This window comes from Lepisosteus oculatus, chromosome 4 (genome assembly GCF_040954835.1).
Source record: "Lepisosteus oculatus isolate fLepOcu1 chromosome 4, fLepOcu1.hap2, whole genome shotgun sequence".
In the NCBI taxonomy this organism is placed as follows: Eukaryota; Metazoa; Chordata; class Actinopteri; order Semionotiformes; family Lepisosteidae; genus Lepisosteus; species Lepisosteus oculatus.
In genome coordinates, this window is record NC_090699.1 from 5,557,817 (window position 1) to 5,579,140 (window position 21,324).

A 21,324-nucleotide genomic window follows, 5' to 3' on the forward strand; every position below is an offset into this window, starting at 1 on the left:
AAAGACATGAATTTGACTGTGGTGCACCCAATATTTCAAAGTCACTTTCACACAAATCATCCCGAAATGTGTTTTCAGCCCTTCACAGTCTTATTTTGGGGGACAAGAACTGAAAGACTTCACTTATACATTACTAGATTTCAGTCAACTTCATTGAGGGTAAGTTGAAGTCATAGCACAGTCATACAGCTAATGAATCAGCTCATTAGATCTCTGGTTTGCACAAAACCCCTGAGAAGCTTAAACACACACATGCCCGTAGAAATGGATGCACGCACACACACACGCACACACATACACACTGTTCTCTGCTTCACGTAAATTAAACTCCACACACAGGTAACAGGTGATACCTGCATGCACCCTCTCCCATCCCAGTCTCTCAACAGCTCCAGCTCAGAGAAGAAACTTTCCTAATAAAATTGTCCAGGCTGGTTAAAAACTGGACAAGAAAGGTGTTGCAAAAATGAAGCCAAATGCATACAGAGAGCCTTCTGGTAACAATCAGCGAGGGGCAAGCTGAAAAAGTCTCAAAGCCCTGGTTTTCCAGTCTTTCTATTGAAAAAGCAGTGAAAATCTTTTACTTTGACTGGGGTTCATTGGCCCAGTGTAATAATAATATTAATAAACTAATAATAATGAACAAACTTTATTTTATGTAGCACCTTTAAAAGTAACTCCTCAAGGAGCTTTACAGTAAAAAAAAAATCACAAGGAGGGGAGAGAATTAGTATAATTAAAAAAAAGGTTTTCCAATTAAATGAAAGCCGTTCTGAAGAAGAATGGCTTTGAGTCTGGATGTGAAATGGCTCAGGGAAGCATTTGGGATAGAATCCCAGAGCTTTGGGGTGCAGCAAGAGAAGGCCTTGTTACCCATAGAGTGTAGAGGAGATCGCAGTACAAACAGGAGACCAGAATCAGGAAGACAAGAAGGCAATAAGTCAAACAGGAACTGAGGTGCCAAACCATGCAGAGCCTTAAAGGCAAGCAGGAGGATTTTGAAACCTGTTAGGAAGCCAGTGCAAGGACTCCATGATAGGAGTAACATGATCTCTTGCACAATCTGTCTTGGCCTGAAATCCGGATAGCGCAAATTAATTTACAACAGTGAGAAATGACAAATGAGAAATCAGGCTATTACATTTGAGGTCTCCCAAGATTGCAGTCAAGTTCACTGAGAGTAAGTAGCAAGCTTATCAAAGCGGATATCTGATTTACTCTGACTAGTAAGTCAAATGGTTCCTTAATCAGGACATTACATCTCTGGTGCGCAGTTATTGAGTCAGTTTGTAACCCCCTGTATGTTTGTGGTCTGCGAGTCTACAGCACTGTGAGCTATATGAAGGCAGGTGTATGTGCATTTCTCCTGCCTCTGCTCGGTTGTTTAAAAGAGACTCTCCTCTGTGTCCAGTTTCCAACATTAGGTGAGCAGGGCCAGTCCACTAAGTGTCCAGTGAGAGGCTGGGAAGATGAAGATGTTTTTTCTGCTGGCGTTTTTTGGGATCCTAATCCTGAACAAGGAAGAAGGTAAGAGACGAATCAGAAATTGAAAATTTAAGTAAATAAAGTAAAATAAATGTGCAGATGAACTGTCGTATAAGCATACGTAGCTAATGCAATGATATGCAGTTTGTGGACAGTCTATACATATATACAACACCAATGAAGACTGAGAACTGCAGCTGCTATTGTGCAGCCTGATCCTGGACACAACAGAAGGTAAGAAGACAACAAGCCGCCGATTGCGCATTTAAACTGTGTAATGGAAAGTTACTGAGAATAGGTGTTTTATCCTAAAAATGTTGTTTACGGACAGAGCTGTGCTGCAGAAGCAGCTGGATGCTTAGAACAAAGTGTGATAGCACCCAGCTCGTCAAGGGCACGGGATGTTTTAATAATGTTTATCTCTGCTGCTTGAAGAGTGTAGCATGAGAATCTATTTGAATAACTGCTCCTCTTTGCTTAAAGCAGGAACCTATAAGGAATGGAAAATTAGTGCTTTGCCTGTCCTTGAAGTGTTGCATCAGCTTGAAAAGAGATATAAAACCAGAGCTCTCCCTGCTTGCTTTTGAATCAGCTTTCACTTCTCTGCACAGATGGGTGATGGCTTTTTCCCATATTGCAATATGAATAAAGACCTTACTGAGTCAATGAGATAACCTCTCCTGGCTCTTCTTCGATAAAATTCCATGACAATCTTTGGTGACGAGGATGGGATCATAAACCTGAGCGCGGACGGCTGCTGAGACTCAATCCCGGCCTGGACAATTTTAGTGAATTGGACGAACCTCGGGGGATAATCTGTTTATCCTTCCAGTGACGCGTCTGGAGAATTGGCAGCTGTCTGACGTCAGTAAAGGAGGAAAATAAAAGATTATAGTCTGGGTTAGAGTCCCGGCAGAAGAAAATATTTTTATGTTCATGAACTGTGAAGCTAGGGTAATAGGTGTAATGGAACTAGCACATGATTTATATATGATAATTAGGGGCCCATAACTATGAAGGATCTTTGTAAGTGGTTAGAATGGACAGGGGAAAGTTAGAAGAAAAGAAGAAGAAAGGCAAGAAAGTGAATTGGACAACTTACGTCAGGGAAAGAGGAATCACAGAAATGATGGGAAGCTTCAAAAAAGGCTAGTCTTGAAACTAAAGAACAGCAAGCTGCAGCTAAAGTCATGGCCATGCGTACTAAAAAGAAAAGGTCTCCACCGAAATTAGAAAGCGGTCCGGATCCAAAGCCTTTTTACTCTGACAGGTGTCTGACTGGGTGTCAGGGAAAAAAAAATAGAAATTAGATTAATGCAAAGTGAAACTTAAATAGAAATATGGAATTTAGTCTGAACAGGAATGTAAAAAAGTGTTTGAACATTGGGATATAAATAAACAGATAAGGGCTTTATTTTAGAGGAATATTGGAGAATTCAACAGAATATCATAGAGAAAACGGAATGGGATGAGGCGCAAAAATTCCTGACGGAAAAGCTAAAAGCAATGGCTGAACGAAACGAAGTTCTATCTGCAGAAAAAGAAAAGGCAAAAGGAGAAATAGAACGCCTTAAGAGAGAATCTGGGAGAAGGGTGGGAATTAGTGTGGAGGATTTTGAAAGAGCATTACCCACCGAAAACTGAGTGGACAAAAGTAACAGCATGTCAGCAGAAGGAAGGTGAGGATGTTTCAGATTCTACAGAAAGGTTTATAGCTTTGTGGATAGTATACTCGGGGTTAGCCGGTGAAAAGGAAGTGACTGAAGATACTTCCACAGTAATAAAACAAATTTACTTGAGTGGGTTAAAACCTGATGTTGCCAAGAATGGACACTATGCTTTCCTGATATTACAGAGAGCGGAGACAGAATTGCTTTAATAACTCACGAAGCATGCATGCAGAAGTGCGAGCGCTGCAAATGGGAGGTAAAAAGACTTCCAAGGAGGAGAAAAAGGAGCCGCCAGTTTGTCGCAATTATAGTGTATATTATTTTAATATTATACCGAGATATAAGAAAATAATGAGGACTGGGATAAATCTTCTGATTGGGCATATCCAGATGGGGAAAAAGGGGGACAAAACCCCAAAGATAAAACTACTAATAAGCTGGTGCGCACTTTTAAAAAAAATGCGTTTTTTGGAGGAATTGTAGGAAAGAGGCTTGATTTCACATTTAAAGAACATGTCAGAAGCTGTAACGTGAAGAAATAAATTTAATCTAGTCAGCCCCTTTGTAGCCTTCCTACGTTTATCTCAGGATTTAAATAAAAGTAAAATAATCTTACAGTGTGCAGTAACTGGGGGACACAGGAGCACAGCTGTCCTGTTTTTAGACTAAAACAGCATAAAGATGTGATATAACGTTTTCTAACGGGTAACAGGAGGCTACAGGAGAAGGAGTGCAAGGGTTGTGTTTAAAGCAGATACAAGCTGTCACAGTGTGCTAGGGAAAAGATGTACAGTTTCAACTACTGATGTGGGTGGGGGACACCCGAGACCTATTGGGCTAGGATGCCCTGCAGCATTTATAAGGAATTACTGTATGAGCTATGTGATATTGTGATTGTTTCACCTAATGAGGGAATCCATAAGGCCACTCCAAGTATTAGATCTTCGGAGGGAAAAAAGGGTATAAAACCAACTGCATAATTAAGCCAGGGTGAATTCCTTCTCAGACAGGTCATCTGTATGTAATCTGTATGTGAGTGAAAGAAATGGATTGTGAGCTGCTGTGCTGGCGCAGGTGCATGAGGGTAGGCATCGTCTGGTGGATTATTATTCAGGACCCCTCGATGCAGTGACCAAGGGGCCATGTTTATGTGTTGTGCAGGCTACCTGCCGGATGTATAAACTGTGAATAATCCGGTGAAGAACAAGTAGACCGAATGAAAAGATTTAATTGAAACTTGTAAATATGCTAAATGGAAAATTGTAGTGATTTAAATAGACTCTATATATACATTTGGTGAATGCCACAATTTTGGATGGCAGTGGAGGAATAGGGATTTCCTCAACATGGCAGGGACTCCAGTTAAGAATGCTGGGTTTGTCTCTGAACTGTTAGAAGCTTTGCAGCTGCTGACTGAAGTAGCTGTGGTAAAGTGTAAATCACATAATAAAGAAATGTTTCCAGTAACACGAGGGAGCAACTTTGCAGATGCAGCTGTCAGGTGAGCAGTCCTGGTAGAGCAGGAGTCTGAGACCCCTGTGAGACCCCTGTGAGAAGGGGACAGCTACAGGACAATTCAGGCTGAGGCCTCTAAAGCAGAGAAATGGACATGGTTAGAAAAGAGTGTGGGGCTGCATGATGATGGGGTGTGGTGTTGCCAGCACGCTGGACGCCCTACATGCCCTCACAGCTTAATGCCCTTTGAAGTACGACAAATGCACTCTGTCGGTCACCCAGGTGTGAGGCTCTGTGGCTAAGGATCTGCACCTGTGACTGGAAGGTTGCCGGTTCATATCCCGCGGCCAGCAGAGGAATCCTACCCTGTTCGGCCCCTGAGCAAGGCCCTTAACCCCAACTGCTCCAGGTGAGCTGTACAATGGCTGACCCTGCGCTCTGACCCCAAGCTTCTCTCCCTGTCTGTGTCTCCATGGAGAAAAGCTGGGGTATGCAAAAAGATGCATTCCTAATGCAAGAAATTGTATAGGGCTAATAAAGCAACATTATATTATATTATATATGAGTCAAATGGTGTGCCGGTTACCCAAACCTGGGTGGGGACCGGGTTTGAAGCAGTAGCCACTTATGTGGCATCTCGATGTGACGATCAAAGGAACTCAACTACAGTTCAGGTGCTTGTACTACAGCTCAAAAGGCCTGCTTCTGAGGAACCTTTCATGCACTGGCAAATTGACAATTGGTAAGGGAAAACCTGGGCTCCTATAATCTGTTATCCCAGTGGGTTGCTGCCACGGCCTCTGTGTCTACCAAACACTTGATGACAGAGATACAGTAAGCCCTCGGTGGGCACTGCCCTCCCTCTTGTATTGTGATCAAGGGACACACTTCACAGGGAAGGTGTGTAAGGCTGTGGCTGCGTTGTTCGGGGTGAGATGGGACCTTCGTTGCACCCATCACCCTCACTCTACTGGAACAGTGGAACGAAGGAACAGAACTCTGAAAGATCGACTAAACATCAGACTGAAGGAACGCCAGGGGTAGATGAAACTGCAAAGAACAGCTCCCTAAACTGTTCCCTGACTTGGGAACCACCACTGGCCAGATCAAGAAGCCCTGAAGCAGATGACACCAGTCCCGTGCCGCTGGGAACATCGCAGGCCCGGAATAGAGGCCCAGAAGGAGATGATGGCAGGACACGAATTAAGTACAGACTGCAAAGATCACTGAAAATGAGAATTGATGAGCACACTTATGATAAGGGGGTGAATGGCCATACATACATTTTAGCTCTGTCACATTTCTATGCGAGCAGAGAGAATCAGAGTTTGTGTTGGGTTTGCACAGCGGGGCCCCAACCTGCTGTAGGGGGGTTACACTTGGGAGTGATTCCCCTAGATGCAAATGATTATTGTGGTTTGTTTGTTCATAATAAGATGTTTTGCAGGAACGGAACAAAGAGAAATTTTACAGCTAGAATTGTTCTGCAAAACGGCACAGCTGAGGCAGGGGAACAATGTCTAGATTTTTCTAAGAGTTATTACCTAGTTGTTGACCTATCTTGAAAAACACCCTAAGATTATGCTGGGCTCCAGCCCACAGGGATTTACCTGTGCTGTAAGAAATAATGCATGAATAAGGAGAGAGGCATCAAAGATACACCTGCTTTCTTTTCATGGTTAAAATCATTATTTGGGTCATTGGGACTGTTTTTCTTGAAACTACAGTATTCACGCCTGTTGTTGTAGTGTTTTTGCTGTTGTGCTGTTGTATGACTTATATTATTCCAATGTTTCGATCTATGGTAATGAAAATGTTTACGCATCAATATGCACTGCTCAGAACAGACTCCGAGGAGCCCTGGGACCCACCAGGTGAACCCTATGAGGACTCTGTGGTGCGAACATATTTAAGGATTAAAAGGAGGGAATGGAATGGAAAGTTACTGAGAAATGGTGTTTTATCCTAAAAATGTTGTTTACGGACAGAGCTGTGCTGCAGAAGCAGCCGAATACTTAGAACAAAGTGTGACAGCACCCAGCTCGTCAAGGGCACGGGATGTTTTAATGTCTATCTCTGCTGCTTGAAGAAGGGAGTACGAGAAACTATTTGAATAACTGCTCTTCTTTGCGTAAGGCAGAAACCAATAAGGAATGGAAAATTACTGCTTCGCCTGTCCTTGAAGTGTTGCATCAGCTTAAAAAAGATATAAAACCAGGGATCTCCCTGCTTGCTTTTGAATCAGCTTTCACTTCTCCGCACAGACGGGTGATGGCTTTTTCCCATACTGCAATATGAATAAAGACCTTACTGAGTGAATGAGAATACCTCTCCTGGCTCTTCTTCGATAAAATTCCACGACAATTGTTCTTCATTTTCCCTCAGATTTAGGCTGAGTGCACTGTGAGAAATCACAGACAAAAAATCTTTCGACTGTTGCATTCTTGATCAAACCGAAACTTAATCATAACAAAACCTAAATCACAGAGCTGAGAGGAAGTGTGCCAACACATCTACATATGTTAAACTAGTGGCGCTCTTAGTCACATGAAGATGATGCACAGAAACGAAGCTGATTAAGAGTTTCAGAGCCACAGCTGTACTGATCTTGTCTCATCATCTTGTAGCTTCAGTAGGTCAGAGCTGGATGAGAGACACCACTCCTTTTCCGATTCCCACCTGAAGTTACTCAGCTTCATTGGAGTAAAGGAGATCAAAGAGTCGAAAAGGAGGTCTGAGCTCATGGTAAAAACACAGTAAAGTGTATTAAAGAATGGGGAAGTCATGGTTGGAGCGCAGTAAAGTGTACAAGAAGAACTGCCCCCATGTATCTTAAGATAGTTTGCTAGATTTTGTCAGGATGATGAGAGGTTGATGAGATTGTCCAGGGGTTCTATAGTGGTCAGATCTCCTCTGTCCAAGGGGCTCTATAGTGTTCAGTCAGGGTGTGAAGGAGGGACAGTGGTCCTGGATGACTGATCTCAAGCCTGTTCTGTATGAACCCCTCTGTCTCTCTAGTGTCCAGCTCTCCTCTGTCCAAGGGGCTCTATAGTGGTCAGTAAGGGTGTGAAGGAGGGACAGTGGTCCTGGATGACTGATCTCAAGCCTTTTCTGTATTATCCCCTCTGTGTCTCTGCAGTGTCCAGCTCTCCTCTGTCCAGGAGCTCTATCGTGGGCGGTCAGGAAGCGAAGGAGGGAGCGTGGCCCTGGCAGGTCTATATCCAGACCCAGGTTAACCAGAACAATGCCACATTCTGTGGTGGATCCCTGATCAGTAAGCTGTGGGTTCTCACTGCAGCGCACTGCTTCAAACCGTGAGTGTGTCCTGAAATCCCTGTCTGCCTTGCCACGTCTCTGGGAACTGCTGTAAAAACACCTTTCATTCTTTTCCTACTCATTTTTCAAAACCGATTAAGTTCTCAGCCTGTTCAGGTGTGCTCAGACAGGGTCCTATCTGATTAGAACAGTCCATTCCACTAATTAGCCTGTTCAATTTAGCTGTTTTTCTACGATTCTCCCAAACAAATCCTTCTGTATAAAAAACAATCAGAGGACAGTGTAAGAAAAGAGGCAGCTATATCAGTTTAATCTGGTTTTGATCAATGGTCTGGATTAAAATCAAACATTAAAACTCTTGCCCCGTCTCAACGTGTCCCAGAAATGACAGAGCCAAAGAGGTCTTTGGTCAAAATGTGTCTCCAAGCAGTATTATTGGCATTGCAATAGTTAATATTTACTCTGGATACTGATTACCTGATCCCGCGACCAAGTACACAGAATAATAATATTTATTATTCTTGTATATTTATTAATTATAATATTTAATACAGTACCAATGTATGAATTGAACATTATTATTATTATTATTATTATTATTATTATTATTATTATTATTATTATTATTATTATAATAAGACTTTCTCTTTCAGCTCCTTCTTGCTCAAGCATTCCTTCGTGAGGCTGGGGGCGTACAAGCTGGACCAACCCTCCAAACACGAGGTCAAGAAAAGCATTAAGAAGGTCGTCCTCCACGAGCAGTACAAAGAGAAAGCAGCAGACGGCTTTGACATCGCCCTGGTGCAGCTGGACAGCAAGGTGTGCCTCTCTCCTTACATCAGTCCTGTCCAGCTCGCCAAGCCCAACGATGTCTTCACAGAGGACACAGAGTGCTGGGTCACTGGGTGGGGGATGACTAAAGAGAATGGTAAGAAATGATGATCAGGGCTCCTGTGTTTCTCGTTAGGACTCAGGAACTAACACTGCAGCCCACAGCCGGTCATTCTGCACATCTCTCTTGTCTGGTTGCTGTGAGCTCATTCAGACATCTCACCCAGTCATTTACTTGAAAGGGAGCATATCTGCTTCAACAACATCATGGTGTATATTGCCCTAGATCAGCGGTCAGCTGACATGTCACACGTGTCATTGGCATGCAAAGGGATTTTTAATGGCATGTGTAATGAGAGTGGCACGTGCAATAGAAGACTAATAAGCCATGAAGAAGTTAAAAAACAATAGAAACTGTGTTTGACTGTCTAATCCCCCTATAACACGCCACCCAATGAAAGTGCTTTGGTGTAGAAAAAAAAACGATTCACTTGGTTTGCTTGCTGCTTTATTTTTAGCAGGGATAGCCAACTATATTAACAGGAAAGCTCACAATCTGTGCTGCTAATAATATTTATTTTGGTATTTATTGTGGCATGCTCATAGGTGAGATGGTTGTGCCTGGTGTCTGAACATGAGGACAAGCAGTCATGAGTTTTTTTTTAAATAAATTTTAATAATTTTTTTTAAGAAAACTAATGCTTTATACCTGGGAAGGTGTTGGAAATAAAGTGTAATGAACAATGCATGTCATTCTACTTGTCTTTGGCTTTGTAGAATATAGTCACTATCTTTTTGTCACTCCAGTACCACTGGCACCCCCTCGCACTCTGCAGGAAGTCCAACTGACCATCGTAGACAACAGGTGCTGTCAGATCATGTACAACAGCAACGCTACTATCAGGGAAGACATGATGTGCGCTGGGGATGAAGATGGACAGAAGGACACCTGCAAAGTGAGTTCACCATCCGCAGTGTAAAGACAGAAACCAGACCAGTTGGTGCAAAAATTCAAGACAACTCATACATGGTGGATACATTTGGAAAAGTATTTCAGAATAATAACTTTACAAATCAAAAGTGATCACGCTTTCACCTCTATAAAACAGCAATCTGTGTGTGATCTACTGCCACTAATCATCCAATTCGATTTTAGCAAGTTAGTTTATAACCAACAGTTTCTCCAGGACCAATATCACCCTGCAACTCAGAACTGGCAGCCTCACTGGAGCTCAGCAGTGTGAGCCTGGCCAGTACCTGGATGGGAGACTCCTGCGAAAGCTGAGGCTGCTGCTGGAAGAGGTGTTAGTGGGGCCAGTAGGGGGCGCTCACCCTGCGGTCTGTGGGGGTCCTGATGCCCCAGTATAGTTATGGGGACACTCAACTGTAAAAAAGGCGCCGTCCTTCGGATGAGACATAAAACTGAGGTCATTAAAAATCCCAGGGCATCTCTCGAAAAGAGTAGGGGTGTCACCCCGGTGTCCTGGTCAAATTTCCCCCTGATCTTTAACCATCATGGCCTCTTAATAACCCCCCTCTCTGAACTGGCTTCATCACTCTGCTCTCCTCCCCTCTGGGAGCTGCTGTGTGTGAGCAGACTGGAGCTTCATCCAGGTGGGGATTCACACTGGCGGGGGTGGTGGGGATCCCCATTACCTGTAAAGAGCTCTGAGCATCCAGAAAAGAGTTATATAAGTGTAAGGATATTCTTATTATTATTATTATTATTATTACGTTCTTCCAAAATGAGCCTTGAAAGATTTGTGGAAAATGCATACTGTGAGCATGTCATTACCGTTGAGCAACAGACAGTTATGTGCAAAATTACTCACGTCATGATGGAGTTGCACCACTTTGATTTGCAAATATTTACACTAAGCACAGCCCTGTATTGTCACCGTGTGAAACTATTCCTTCTTCATTCCTCATTTCACTCCAGGGTGATTCTGGGGGACCTCTGCTGTGGAAGAAGGGGGGCAGCTGGATCCAGGCTGGGATTGTGAGCTTTGGAAGAGATTGTGGTATGCCCAACTCCCTAGGAGTCTACACCCGGGTCAGCAGCTTCACGGATTGGATAAAGAAACACAGTGGAGTCTGAGGAGTTCTACGGGATCCAGGGGAGAGCGCCTTCTGGTGTAACTGGCTGCTGCTGCTGCAACTGCAGAATCTGATTCCATCTGATTAGATTGCCCGTCTGCACAAGATAATTGCATGTGAGAATATGCCAAAAGATAAGACTGGGAGATACAATAAAGATAAAACAGTGAGCCGGAGACAGAAGTCTTACAGACCTTTTTTAAGTGTGTACCATAGCTATGAATTATGGATTAAACAATAAATGTTAGATCTTGTCATTTCAGGACAAAACAGCTGGGCATGGCCATCCACTTTGAGTATTTTGTTGAAATAAATGGATTTGAAATTGGGGAGTCAGTTCTGTGTCATAAGCATTGTGATACAGTACATCAAGAAATAACTAATATTTGAAGCCCCAACAGATGAACAGATGGAATCGCTAGCAAGACGTGCTTTTGCCTGCTGCTGTGAGAGATCAGTTGTACTCTTATTCAGTTGACCATTGAGCTCAATAAAATTGCAAGCACTGAAACTCCTGGTCTGGGTCTGTTCTCTCTCCATCGCTGTATAGAAAATTGACAAAACGCTGTAGCTCCACCCAACCGCACTGCAGCGTGGTAGCGCCCTCATGTGTCAGTCTGAATGTCTGCGTGCATCAATATTTTGGTTCATATGTCTCAGCGTCCATGTAATAATAATAATAAACTTTATTTTATATAGCGCCTTTAAAGGTGGCTTCTCAAAGCGCTTTACAGGATGACAAGAATAATAACTAAAAAGAATACACAAGACAAAACACAGTTACAACACACAGAGGAGACCGTGGATGGTGGTACTAAGAAAAGCAGAGGAGTGAAGAGTGGAACCAGTTAAGTAAAGGCTTTTCTGAAGAAGGGTTTTGAGTCTGGATTTGAAGGAGTTTAGAGATGGTGACTCTCTGATACCCTTGGGGAGAGAGTTCCAGAGCTTGGGGGCATAACAGGAGAAGGCCCTGTTACCCATACAATGTGGGGCTGTACTGTCTGCACTGGGTCTATACCGTGACTGTACGGGTCTGTACCGAGTCTGCACTGGGTCTATACTTTGGCTGTATCGATTTTGAACTGGATCTGTACTGGGGCCGTACTGAGTCTGCACTGGGTCTATACTGGAGCTGTATTGGGGCTGTATCGAGTCTGCACTGTGTCTGTACCGGGTCTCTAGTGATGTTCAGAGAGATATCTAAAGGCATCTAAAGGCACGGCAGGAATCCAACTGAGTCCAATAGAAATAACTGTTTCCGACTGTGAAGGGGTTTCTGTACGATCCCAGCTGGATCTCCTTGGTTGAGGAAATAAGGAAGAGACCCTCCATCCAGTTGTGACCAAACAGTAAGTATTGACATCTCAGACTGATTAACATTATCATTGGGCAGCCCTGGAAAGCCCATCCATTCATTTCTGGGAAATAATTAAATGTTAAAACGTGTGCAGGAGCCTAACCTGCCAGGCACAGGGTGCAAGGTAGCATTCTACCCTGGTTGGGATGCCAGTCCTAGCAGGACACACACACAATGGGGGACAATTGGGTGCTGCCAATTCACCACTTAACCCAGACAGAGCTTCCTTAGATCGGGCTGAGCACACAGCAAACAGGAGCTCCGGGGCAAAAAACCCACACAGACACAGGGAAGAGGCACCGAAACTGAGGGCACTGCCACTGATGGGACAGAAAGTGACAGGATCAAAACGGAGATCTGGATTCGAAATGTTTAGGAAACCAGGTTTCTGAGCTATCCACAACACTGACATCCCGAATATCCGAGCTGCGCCCGAATGGACCGACACCGAGTTCCCGCGGGGGGCTTCAGAACTGAACTCAGACACTGTTGCACTGCATAATATCACCCTCAGAACACGGAGGCAGAATGGAAGCTTTAGTGAACAGCACAGCTTCCAAAGAACAGCTAATTAAACCTAATGAACTAAACTTACTAACTAAACTAACCTAAACTACTTCCCCCACAGCCCCTGGAAAAAGGGAGGTACAACTAAAGTTCAGTTCCATGGTACACCATGGCAAGCGAAATCCTAGCAGCTGGGCTTGTTTCCAGACTGGGGGTGGGGGGTTTCTACAAGAATCCGAAACCAGGTTCTTGTGACTTCAGCAAAACATGAGTTCAAAGATGCTGCTGGATTAATTTAGCTGCTATCATTCCATCCTCCGTACAAAACTCTAAAAACCTGCTCGTCCGTAACGTCTGCGGTAATTTCTTTCATTTCTATTATTATTATTATTTCTATTATTATATTATTAACAGGAATGGACTGCAGACAGCATGTCTGCCTTAGGCTGCCAGATCTATAAGAAAACCTGCTGGATCACTCTCTAGTCCCGTATCCACAGGTCTAGGGCTGTCAGTAATGTTTCCAACAACATCAAGAGATTCCGTTCGAAAACCCAGCACAACCCAGGAAGTTCTGAAATAATAATAGCTCAATTGTTTCCTATATTCATGCTCACCCATCAGGACTTTATCTGCGACGCAGGAGTCACAGCTGTCTGCTTGAGACTTCTAGGTCATTTTCCCGTTGGACCGGCTCTAATTCGGTTCCTCCTGGAGAGTGTACACCAATTTTCAGGAGCTCTCTCTCAACAGGTCTGAAATCCTGTACTCTTTTCTATACTCTGCTGAGAACAATAAGTCTCCTACAAAGGCAATTTGTCTTTCGTAGGGCTCTAATTCCATTTATACTGGTGTGAACATATCCTTTCTCCCACTATCATGTAGAACCTTAAATTTGACTTCATTTGACCCAAATCTCTACCCACTTCTCAGTCTTATCCGAACTGGACTGTGTCAAGCTCAGGGCATCCTGGGGGGCAATTTCTAGCATGTATTTCCATTATGGGTGTACAGACAGCTGGGTTTTTCCTTTGCTAAGAATCGGAGCATGTGAACATGTGAAAGCTCCTGCAGTGCTTTATTTCTGGATGTTCTTGCTTTCTCTGTGGGGCTCTGTACAGACCCACTCCAGCGATGAAAGCCAGTTGTACCTCCTGGGAAACCTGGGAGACCTCCTGGGAAGATCTAAAGGTTGCTGCTGGGAGAGGTGTTAGTGGGGCCAGCACGAGGCGCTCACCCTGTGGTCCACGTGGATCCTAATGCCCCAGTATAGTGATGGGGACACTATACTGTAAACAGGCACCAACCTTCAGATGAGACATAAAACCAAGGTCCTGACTCTCTATGGTCATTTAAAATCCCAGGGATTTCTTGTAAAGAGTAGGGGTGTAACCCCGGCACCCTGGCCAAATTTCGCATTAGCCTTTACCAATCATGGCCTCCTAATAATCCCCATCTATGAATTGGCTTCATTACTCTGCTCTCCTCCCCATTAATAGCTGATGTGTGGTGAGCGTTCTAGCGCGCCATGGCTGCCTTCGCATCATCCAGCTGGGGCTGCACATTGGTGGTGGTGGAGGGGATCCCCATTACCTGTAAAGTGCTTTGAGTGGAGTGTCCAGAAAAGTGCAATATAAGTGTAAGCAATTATTAATTTCTTTTCTTACCGGTTTCAGACCACTGGCCTTTAATTAGCCACCTACACTCCTCTCTCTGTTGTCCCACAGCTCAGGTACACAGATGAACTACAGTATTATCAGATGTAGTTCTTTCCTCTGCAAGGAAACAATGCAATGATCCCTTATACTGGCATTATTATTATTATTATTATTATTATTATTATTATTATTATTATTATTATTATTATTATTATTATTATTAAATTACTGCGTCATTTGTCCACTCATTATCAGACTGGTAGGGGTTGAGATATCTTAGAGCTCTCTCTGGCGCACCATGAATTATGAATAAGGAATGTGGAACAAAAATAAGGAATAGGGAACAGGTAGAGGGAATGAAAGAATTAGAATTAAAAACAGATCAATACGTTTACAATTAAATCATTGCGATCAAATAGTAGCAACGGTAATTAAGTACAATTAAAACACAGATCAAGAAATGTGGAATATGGTGTGATGAAAAAGAATTAAAAATAGGGAACTACGTTCTGGCACATAGATTGTAAGGAGCAGGGTTGATGAGTCTTGGATGCTATTTGTTATTAGGTTGGCTGTAGTGTCTGCCTGCAGAGGGCACCCTTGCTGACTGTAACTCAGGAAACTGCTCAGTTATGTTACACTACCTCCAAAATCACAGCTACAGGCCGACACCTGCTGTGCACCTGGACAAAGCTGTTCTCCACATTAGAACTTTTACGTGTGAGAGCCCAATCTGTACTCTTTTGTAATTGTTGTAAGTAATTAAACCATTTTTTTCTTTTTAGAATCATAAGACGAGTAAGAATATTGTTCTTAAAAAAGGAGGAGAATCACTTAAAAATACTACCACCGAATTTTGAAAATCGCCTGCTAATAAACACACACAACAAGACAGGAAACAAACTGAGAGAGAGAGGAGATCACAGAGATACCCTCAGTAATAAACACACACAACAGGACAGGGGAAAGCGGGACAATACATCAACGTGTCAGAAGGGTTTCTAGGTGACAGTGCTTGAAAAGGCTGATACATTCTTCTAATTAAGCCGAGCTGGTTGTTGTACCAAAAATCAAGATATTCTGCTGGAGTTTTTAACCCAGTTCATTCTTCTCAGTGTAATATCTGATACAGTATGTCTCCAATACAAAGGGTGATGCACAATACAGCAATGGTCTGAAACTCTTCTGTGAGCTGCGTAGCTGCTAAACGATTGCATTTCATTTGTTTTTTCATAGCTGCTGGTGACAAAGGCATTTATTTTCTGGATTTCAATTATTATGTAGTGTTCCACACAGACGTGCTAATCTACTTTTCAATCTTGCTATTCTGCTATTCCCGCTCAGGACTTGTAATGAATTCTGACTCCTAGCTATGACATGAGGGGAGAAAAACAAATGACATTTAATATATGTCTGGGTTTTGTGAATGGCATTTATTTGCTTTACATTTCTTAAATATGTTTTCCTAAAAGGAACAGGAAGTGAATGCTTCACCATTCGCTAAATGTAGTTTTTAATTTGGCATGTGAGCCAAAAACACTGACACATAAACTACATTTTCCGAAGCCCCACACACATATCGCCACTATTTACGGCATGATACACTTTCAGATAGACCAAGCAAAGTAATGTGAAAATGAGTAAGGAATATTACTGAGCTAAAGAATTATGTGAAGTAATATCCACAGATATCCATACATCAACTATTACACCTGTTTTTACAGATAGCCTTTATCCACATGCAATTATTTACCCCACTGTCGATAAAATTAAATTAAATGTTTCAAGCTCTGCATACTTCAACAATATAATGGCAAGCTACAATATTAAGAATTGAAATATATAAATAGATAATGTGATCTTAATATAATGCAAACTTCAACAAAATAATGGAAAAGTACAATATTAATGTAGTACAATATTAATAATGTAGTAGAACAGTCTTATCACATTAAGGGCTACAATCACTGTGCAGTATAATGTTCATGATGATGCACATCTGTAGCAAAAATACTAGTTGGTAACAGAAATTCACAAATTAAAAGTTTAATGTTCCATGTGGGTCTACAGTTACAGTCAATCTACTCTCCCTGTGCATTTGTATTCAAATAATAGTTGCAGAAGTGTGTGTGTGTTTGAGGAAAAGTGTGAGCTGCCCAGAGTGTGTGTTTCTTGCTGTGCACCGGAACCCTGACCCCTCTCTGCACAGAGCTGGTGATCTGCTGAGAGAGAGATCTGCTGATCTGCCGACATGATGATCTGCTTGCCGATATGTCTGGCGTATCTTGATGTACCTTCTTTGGTTCGGAGCCGTTTATCTGCATCTGGTCTCCAGGCTGGCTTGTCTGCCTGATCTGAAATAAACAGGAAACTGCAAAGATACGAGACGCAGCTCCCTTTTCACACTTTCAAATCACATTCTACCATCTGAGGAGCGGCCTCAGCTTTTGAAAAAGGTGTGCCATTTTTCTGCACTCTTTCTCTCTCACGCACCTTTCCAAAAAAACGTACACGTAGTCCTGGGGGAGACATGATTATTCTCCTTCCCTGGCTTCCCCAGTTCCCCAGTTTGCATAATAATTCCTGATTGTGTTAATGTAATTAGATTGTCTGGCCAGGCTCACCTGGCTAGTCTAATTTAGTGAAATCCAATCTCTGAGTGACTGTTGATATTTGTAACCTAACAGGCAACTGCCATTGCTCTACAGGCATAATTTCCTCCTCAGTGTCAGATATGTGACTGTGTATGAACCCCTCTGTCTCTCTCCAGTGTCCAGCTCTCCTGTCCAGGAGCTCTACAGTGAGTCAGGGTGTGAAGGAGGGACAGTGGTCCTGGATGACTCATCTCAAGCCTGTTCTGTATGAACTCCTCTGTGTCTCTCCAGTGTCCAGCTCTCCTCTGCCCAGGAGCTCTATCATGGGCTGTCAGGATGCGGAGGAGGTAGAGTGGCACTGGCAGGTCTATATCCAGATCCAGGTGGACTACAACGATGCCACATTCTGTGGTGGATCCCTGATCAGTGAGCAGTGGGTTCTCACTGCAGCGCAGTGCTTCAAACCGTGAGTGTGTCCTGAAATCCCTGTCTGCCTTGGCACGTCTCTGGGAACTGCTGTAAAAACACCTTTCATTCTTTTCCTACTCATTGTTCAAAACCGATTAAGTTCTCAGCCTGTTCAGGTGTGCTCAGACAGGGTCCTGTCTGACTAGAACAGTCCATTCCACTAATTAGCCTGTTCAATTTAGCCATTTTTCTGCGATTCTCCCAAACTAATCCTTCTGTATAAAAAACAATCAGAGGACAGTGTAAGAAAAGAGGCAGCTATATCAGTTTAATCTGGTTTTGATCATTGGTCTGAATTAAAATCAAGCATTAAAACTCTTGCCCCGTCTCAACGTGTCCCGGAAATGACAGAGCCAAACAGGTCTTTGGTCAAAATGTGTCTCCAAGCAGTATTATTGGCATTGCAATTGTTAATATTTACTCTGGATCCTAATTACCTGATCCCACGACCAAGTACACAGAATAATGATATTTATTATTCTTGTATATTTATTAATTATAATATTAAATACAGTACCAATGTATAAATTGAACATTATTATTATTATTATTATTATTATAAGTCTCTTTCAGCCCCTTCTTGCTCAAGCATTCTTTCGTGAGGCTGGGGGCGTACAAGCTAAAACAACCCACCAAACACGAGGTCAAGACAATCATTAAGAAGGTCATCCTCCATGAGCAGTACGAGAAAGCAGCAGACGGCTTTGACATCGCCCTGGTGCAGCTGGACAGCGAGGTGTGCCTCTCTTTTTACATCATTCCTGTCCAGCTCGCCGAGCCCAACGATGTCTTCACGGAGGACACAGAGTGCTGGGTCACTGGGTGGGGGAGGAATATAGAGAATGGTAAGAAATGATGATCAGGGCTCCTGTGTTTCTCGTTAGGACTCAGGAACTAAGACTGCAGCCCACAGCAGGTCATTCTGCACATCTCTCTTGTCTGGTTGCTGTGAGCTCATTCAGACATCTCACTCAGTCATTTACTTGAAAGAAGGGAGCGTATCAGCTTCAACAACATCATGGTGTATATTGTTTTAGATCAGCGGTCAGCTGACATGGCACACGTGTCATTATTGTCATGCAAAGAGATTTTTAACGCCATGTGTAATGAGAGTGGCACGTGCAATAGAAGACTAATAAGCCATGAAGAAACTAAGTTAAAAAACAATAGAAACTGTGTTTGACTGTCTAATCCCCTATAACATGCTACCCAATGAAAGTGTTTTGGTGTAGAAAAAAAAAAACGATTCACTTGGTTTGCTTGCTGCCTTATTTTTAGCAGGGATAGCCAACTATATTAACAGGAAAGCTCACAATCTGTGCTGCTAATAATATTTATTTTGGTATTTATTGTGGCATGCTCATCAGCTGAGATGGTTGTGCCTGGTGTCTGAACATGAGGACAAGCAGTCATGATGTTTTTTTAATAAATAAAGAAAACGAATGCTTTATACCTGGGAAGGTGTTGGAAATAAAGTTTAATGAACAATGCATGTCATTCTACTTGTCTTTGGCTTTGTAGAAAATAGTCACTATCTTTTTGTCACTCCAGTAGTCCGGGCACCCCTTTACAGTCTGCGGGAAGTCCAACTGCCCATCATAGACAACAGGCACTGTCAGTACATGTACAACAGTGAGATAATCAGGGAAGACATGATGTGCGCTGGGGATGAAGATGGACAGAAGGACACCTGCAAAGTGAGTTCACCATCCGCAGTGTAAAGACAGAAACCAGACCAGTTGATGCAAAAATTCAAGACAACTCATACATGGTGGATACATTTGGAAAAGTATTTCAGAATGATAACTTTACAAATCAAAAGTGATCATGCTTTCACCTCTATAAAACAGCAATCTGTGTGTGATCTACGGCCACTAATCATCCAATTCGATTTTAGCAAGTTAGTTTATAACCAGCAGTTTCTCCAGGAGCAATGTCACCCTGCAACTCAGCACTGGCAGCCCCACTGGAGCCCAGCAATGTGAGCATGGTCAGTACCTGGATGGGAGACTCCTGGGAAAGCTGAGGCTGCTGCTGGAAGAGGTGTTAGTGGGGCCAGTAGGGGGCGCTCACCCTGCGGTCTGTGGGGGTCCTGATGCCCCAGTATAGTTATGGGGACACTCAACTGTAAAAAAAGGTGCCGTCCTTCGGATGAGACATAAAACTGAGGCCCTGTGGTCATTAAAAATCCCAGGGCGTCTCTCGAAAAGAGTAGGGGTGTCACCCCGGTGTCCTGGTCAAATTTCCCCCTGGTCTTTACCCATCATGGCCTCCTAATAACCTCTATCTTTGAACTGGCTTCATCACTCTGCTCTCCTCCCCACTGAGAGCTGCTGTGTGTGAGCAGACTGGAGCTTCAACCAGGTGGGGGGACACACTGGTGGGGGTGGAGGGGATCCCCATTACCTGTAAAGAGCTCTGAGCATCCAGAAAATAGTTATATAAGTGTAAGGATATTATTATTATTATTATTATTATTATTATTATTATTATTATTATTATTATTATTATTATTATTATGTTCTTCCAAAATGAGCCTTTAAAGATTTGCGGAAAATGCATACTGTGAGCATGTCATTACCGTTGAGCAACAGACAGTTATGTGCAAAATTACTCACGTCATGATGGAGTTGCACCACTTTGATTTGCAAATATTTACACTAAGCACAGCCCTGTATTGTCACCGTGTGAAACTATTCCTTCTTCATTCCCCATTTCACTCCAGGGTAATTCTGGGGGACCTCTGGTGTGTAAGAAGTTGGGCAGCTGGATCCAGGCTGGGATTGTGAGCTTTGGAAGAGGTTGTGGTATGCCCAACTCCCAAGGAGTCTACACCCGGGTCAGCAGCTTCAGATGCTGGATTTTGAAACACAGTGGAGTCTGAGGAGTTCTACGGGATCCAGGGGAGAGCGCCTTCTGGTGTAACTGGCTGCTGCTGCTGCAACTGCAGAATCTGATTCCATCTGATTAGATTGCCCGTCTGCACAAGATAATTGCATGTGAGAATATGCCAAAAGATAAGACTGGGAGATACAATAAAGATAAAACAGTGAGTCGGAGACAGAAGTCTTACAGACCTTTTTTAAGTGTGTACCATAGCTATGAATTACGGATTAAACAATAAATGTTAGATCTTGTCATTTCAGGACAAAACAGCTGGGCATGGCCGTCCACTTTGAGTATTTTGTTGAAAAAAAATGGATTTGAAATTGGGGAGTCAGTTCTGTGTCATAAGCATTCCCAGTGGGCAAAAGACGTGTAATATACGTCTGTTAAACGCATACCTTAGACATCTAAATGTGGTCTGCAATTCGTCTAGAATGAAATTCTAATATACGTCTAAAGTTATACGTCAATTATACGTCTATGTTTAGACGTCCATTATACATAAATGGTTGGAGTTCTATTATACGGATAAATTTAGAGGACTATTATACATATATGGTTAGAGGTCTATTATACGGATAACAGTAGAGGTCTATTATACGTATATGGGTAGAGGTCTATTATACATCAAAGATGGGTTTTATAGGTGTAGAAACAAGTAAACCAAGCCAATGATTAGGTTTCGAAATTTATTCTGAAAATACACATTCACACCTGAAACATATGTATTTCAAATTATACATTGTATACAATCAATCAACAATCAACATATGGGCAATAATCATAAAAAACACAACTAGTCTTAAACTTCAGCTACAAATTCTGGTAACATGGCAATATACAGTATAGTAATGACAAACACAAACTAACTCAAAACCACATTTTGATTCAAATATACATTTTAAAATGTACAACTCCTATATTTCCAAGAAAAAAAAATATTACAATGGAAGTTAAGACGATTTTTGTCCACTATTTGCAAACCCTGTCTAATTGTCCTAACAGTTAGAACCAAAAACCTATTATTTTCAGTGTCCAGA

At 42.6% G+C, this 21,324-nt stretch overlaps 2 protein-coding genes and 1 long non-coding RNA gene across 3 annotated transcripts in view; all 3 read left to right on the forward strand.

Annotated features, from left to right (window-relative positions):
* Positions 1-18,254, forward strand: part of LOC138238198 (serine protease 27-like) — a 42,852-nt gene extending 24,598 nt beyond the window's left edge. Inside the window, exon 7 of the mRNA XM_069188245.1 lies at positions 17,972-18,254. Within this exon, the coding sequence (XP_069044346.1) occupies positions 17,972-18,254 (283 nt within the window). The remainder of the gene's footprint in view (positions 1-17,971) is intronic.
* LOC138238089 (serine protease 27-like) lies at positions 1,214-11,325 on the forward strand. The gene is made up of 5 exons (XM_069187968.1): positions 1,214-1,527; positions 7,750-7,924; positions 8,540-8,814; positions 9,525-9,673; positions 10,657-11,325. Exons 1-5 carry the CDS (start codon positions 1,470-1,472, stop codon positions 10,813-10,815), a joined length of 816 nt encoding a protein of 271 aa, XP_069044069.1. The 5' UTR covers positions 1,214-1,469; the 3' UTR covers positions 10,816-11,325.
* A 739-nt stretch (positions 18,255-18,993) lies between the features above and the next one.
* Positions 18,994-20,559, forward strand: LOC138238116 (uncharacterized). Its single transcript, XR_011189275.1, has 2 exons — positions 18,994-19,095; positions 20,124-20,559. It is a non-coding gene; the product is annotated as an uncharacterized lncRNA (long non-coding RNA).
* Positions 20,560-21,324: the final 765 nt, after the last annotated feature.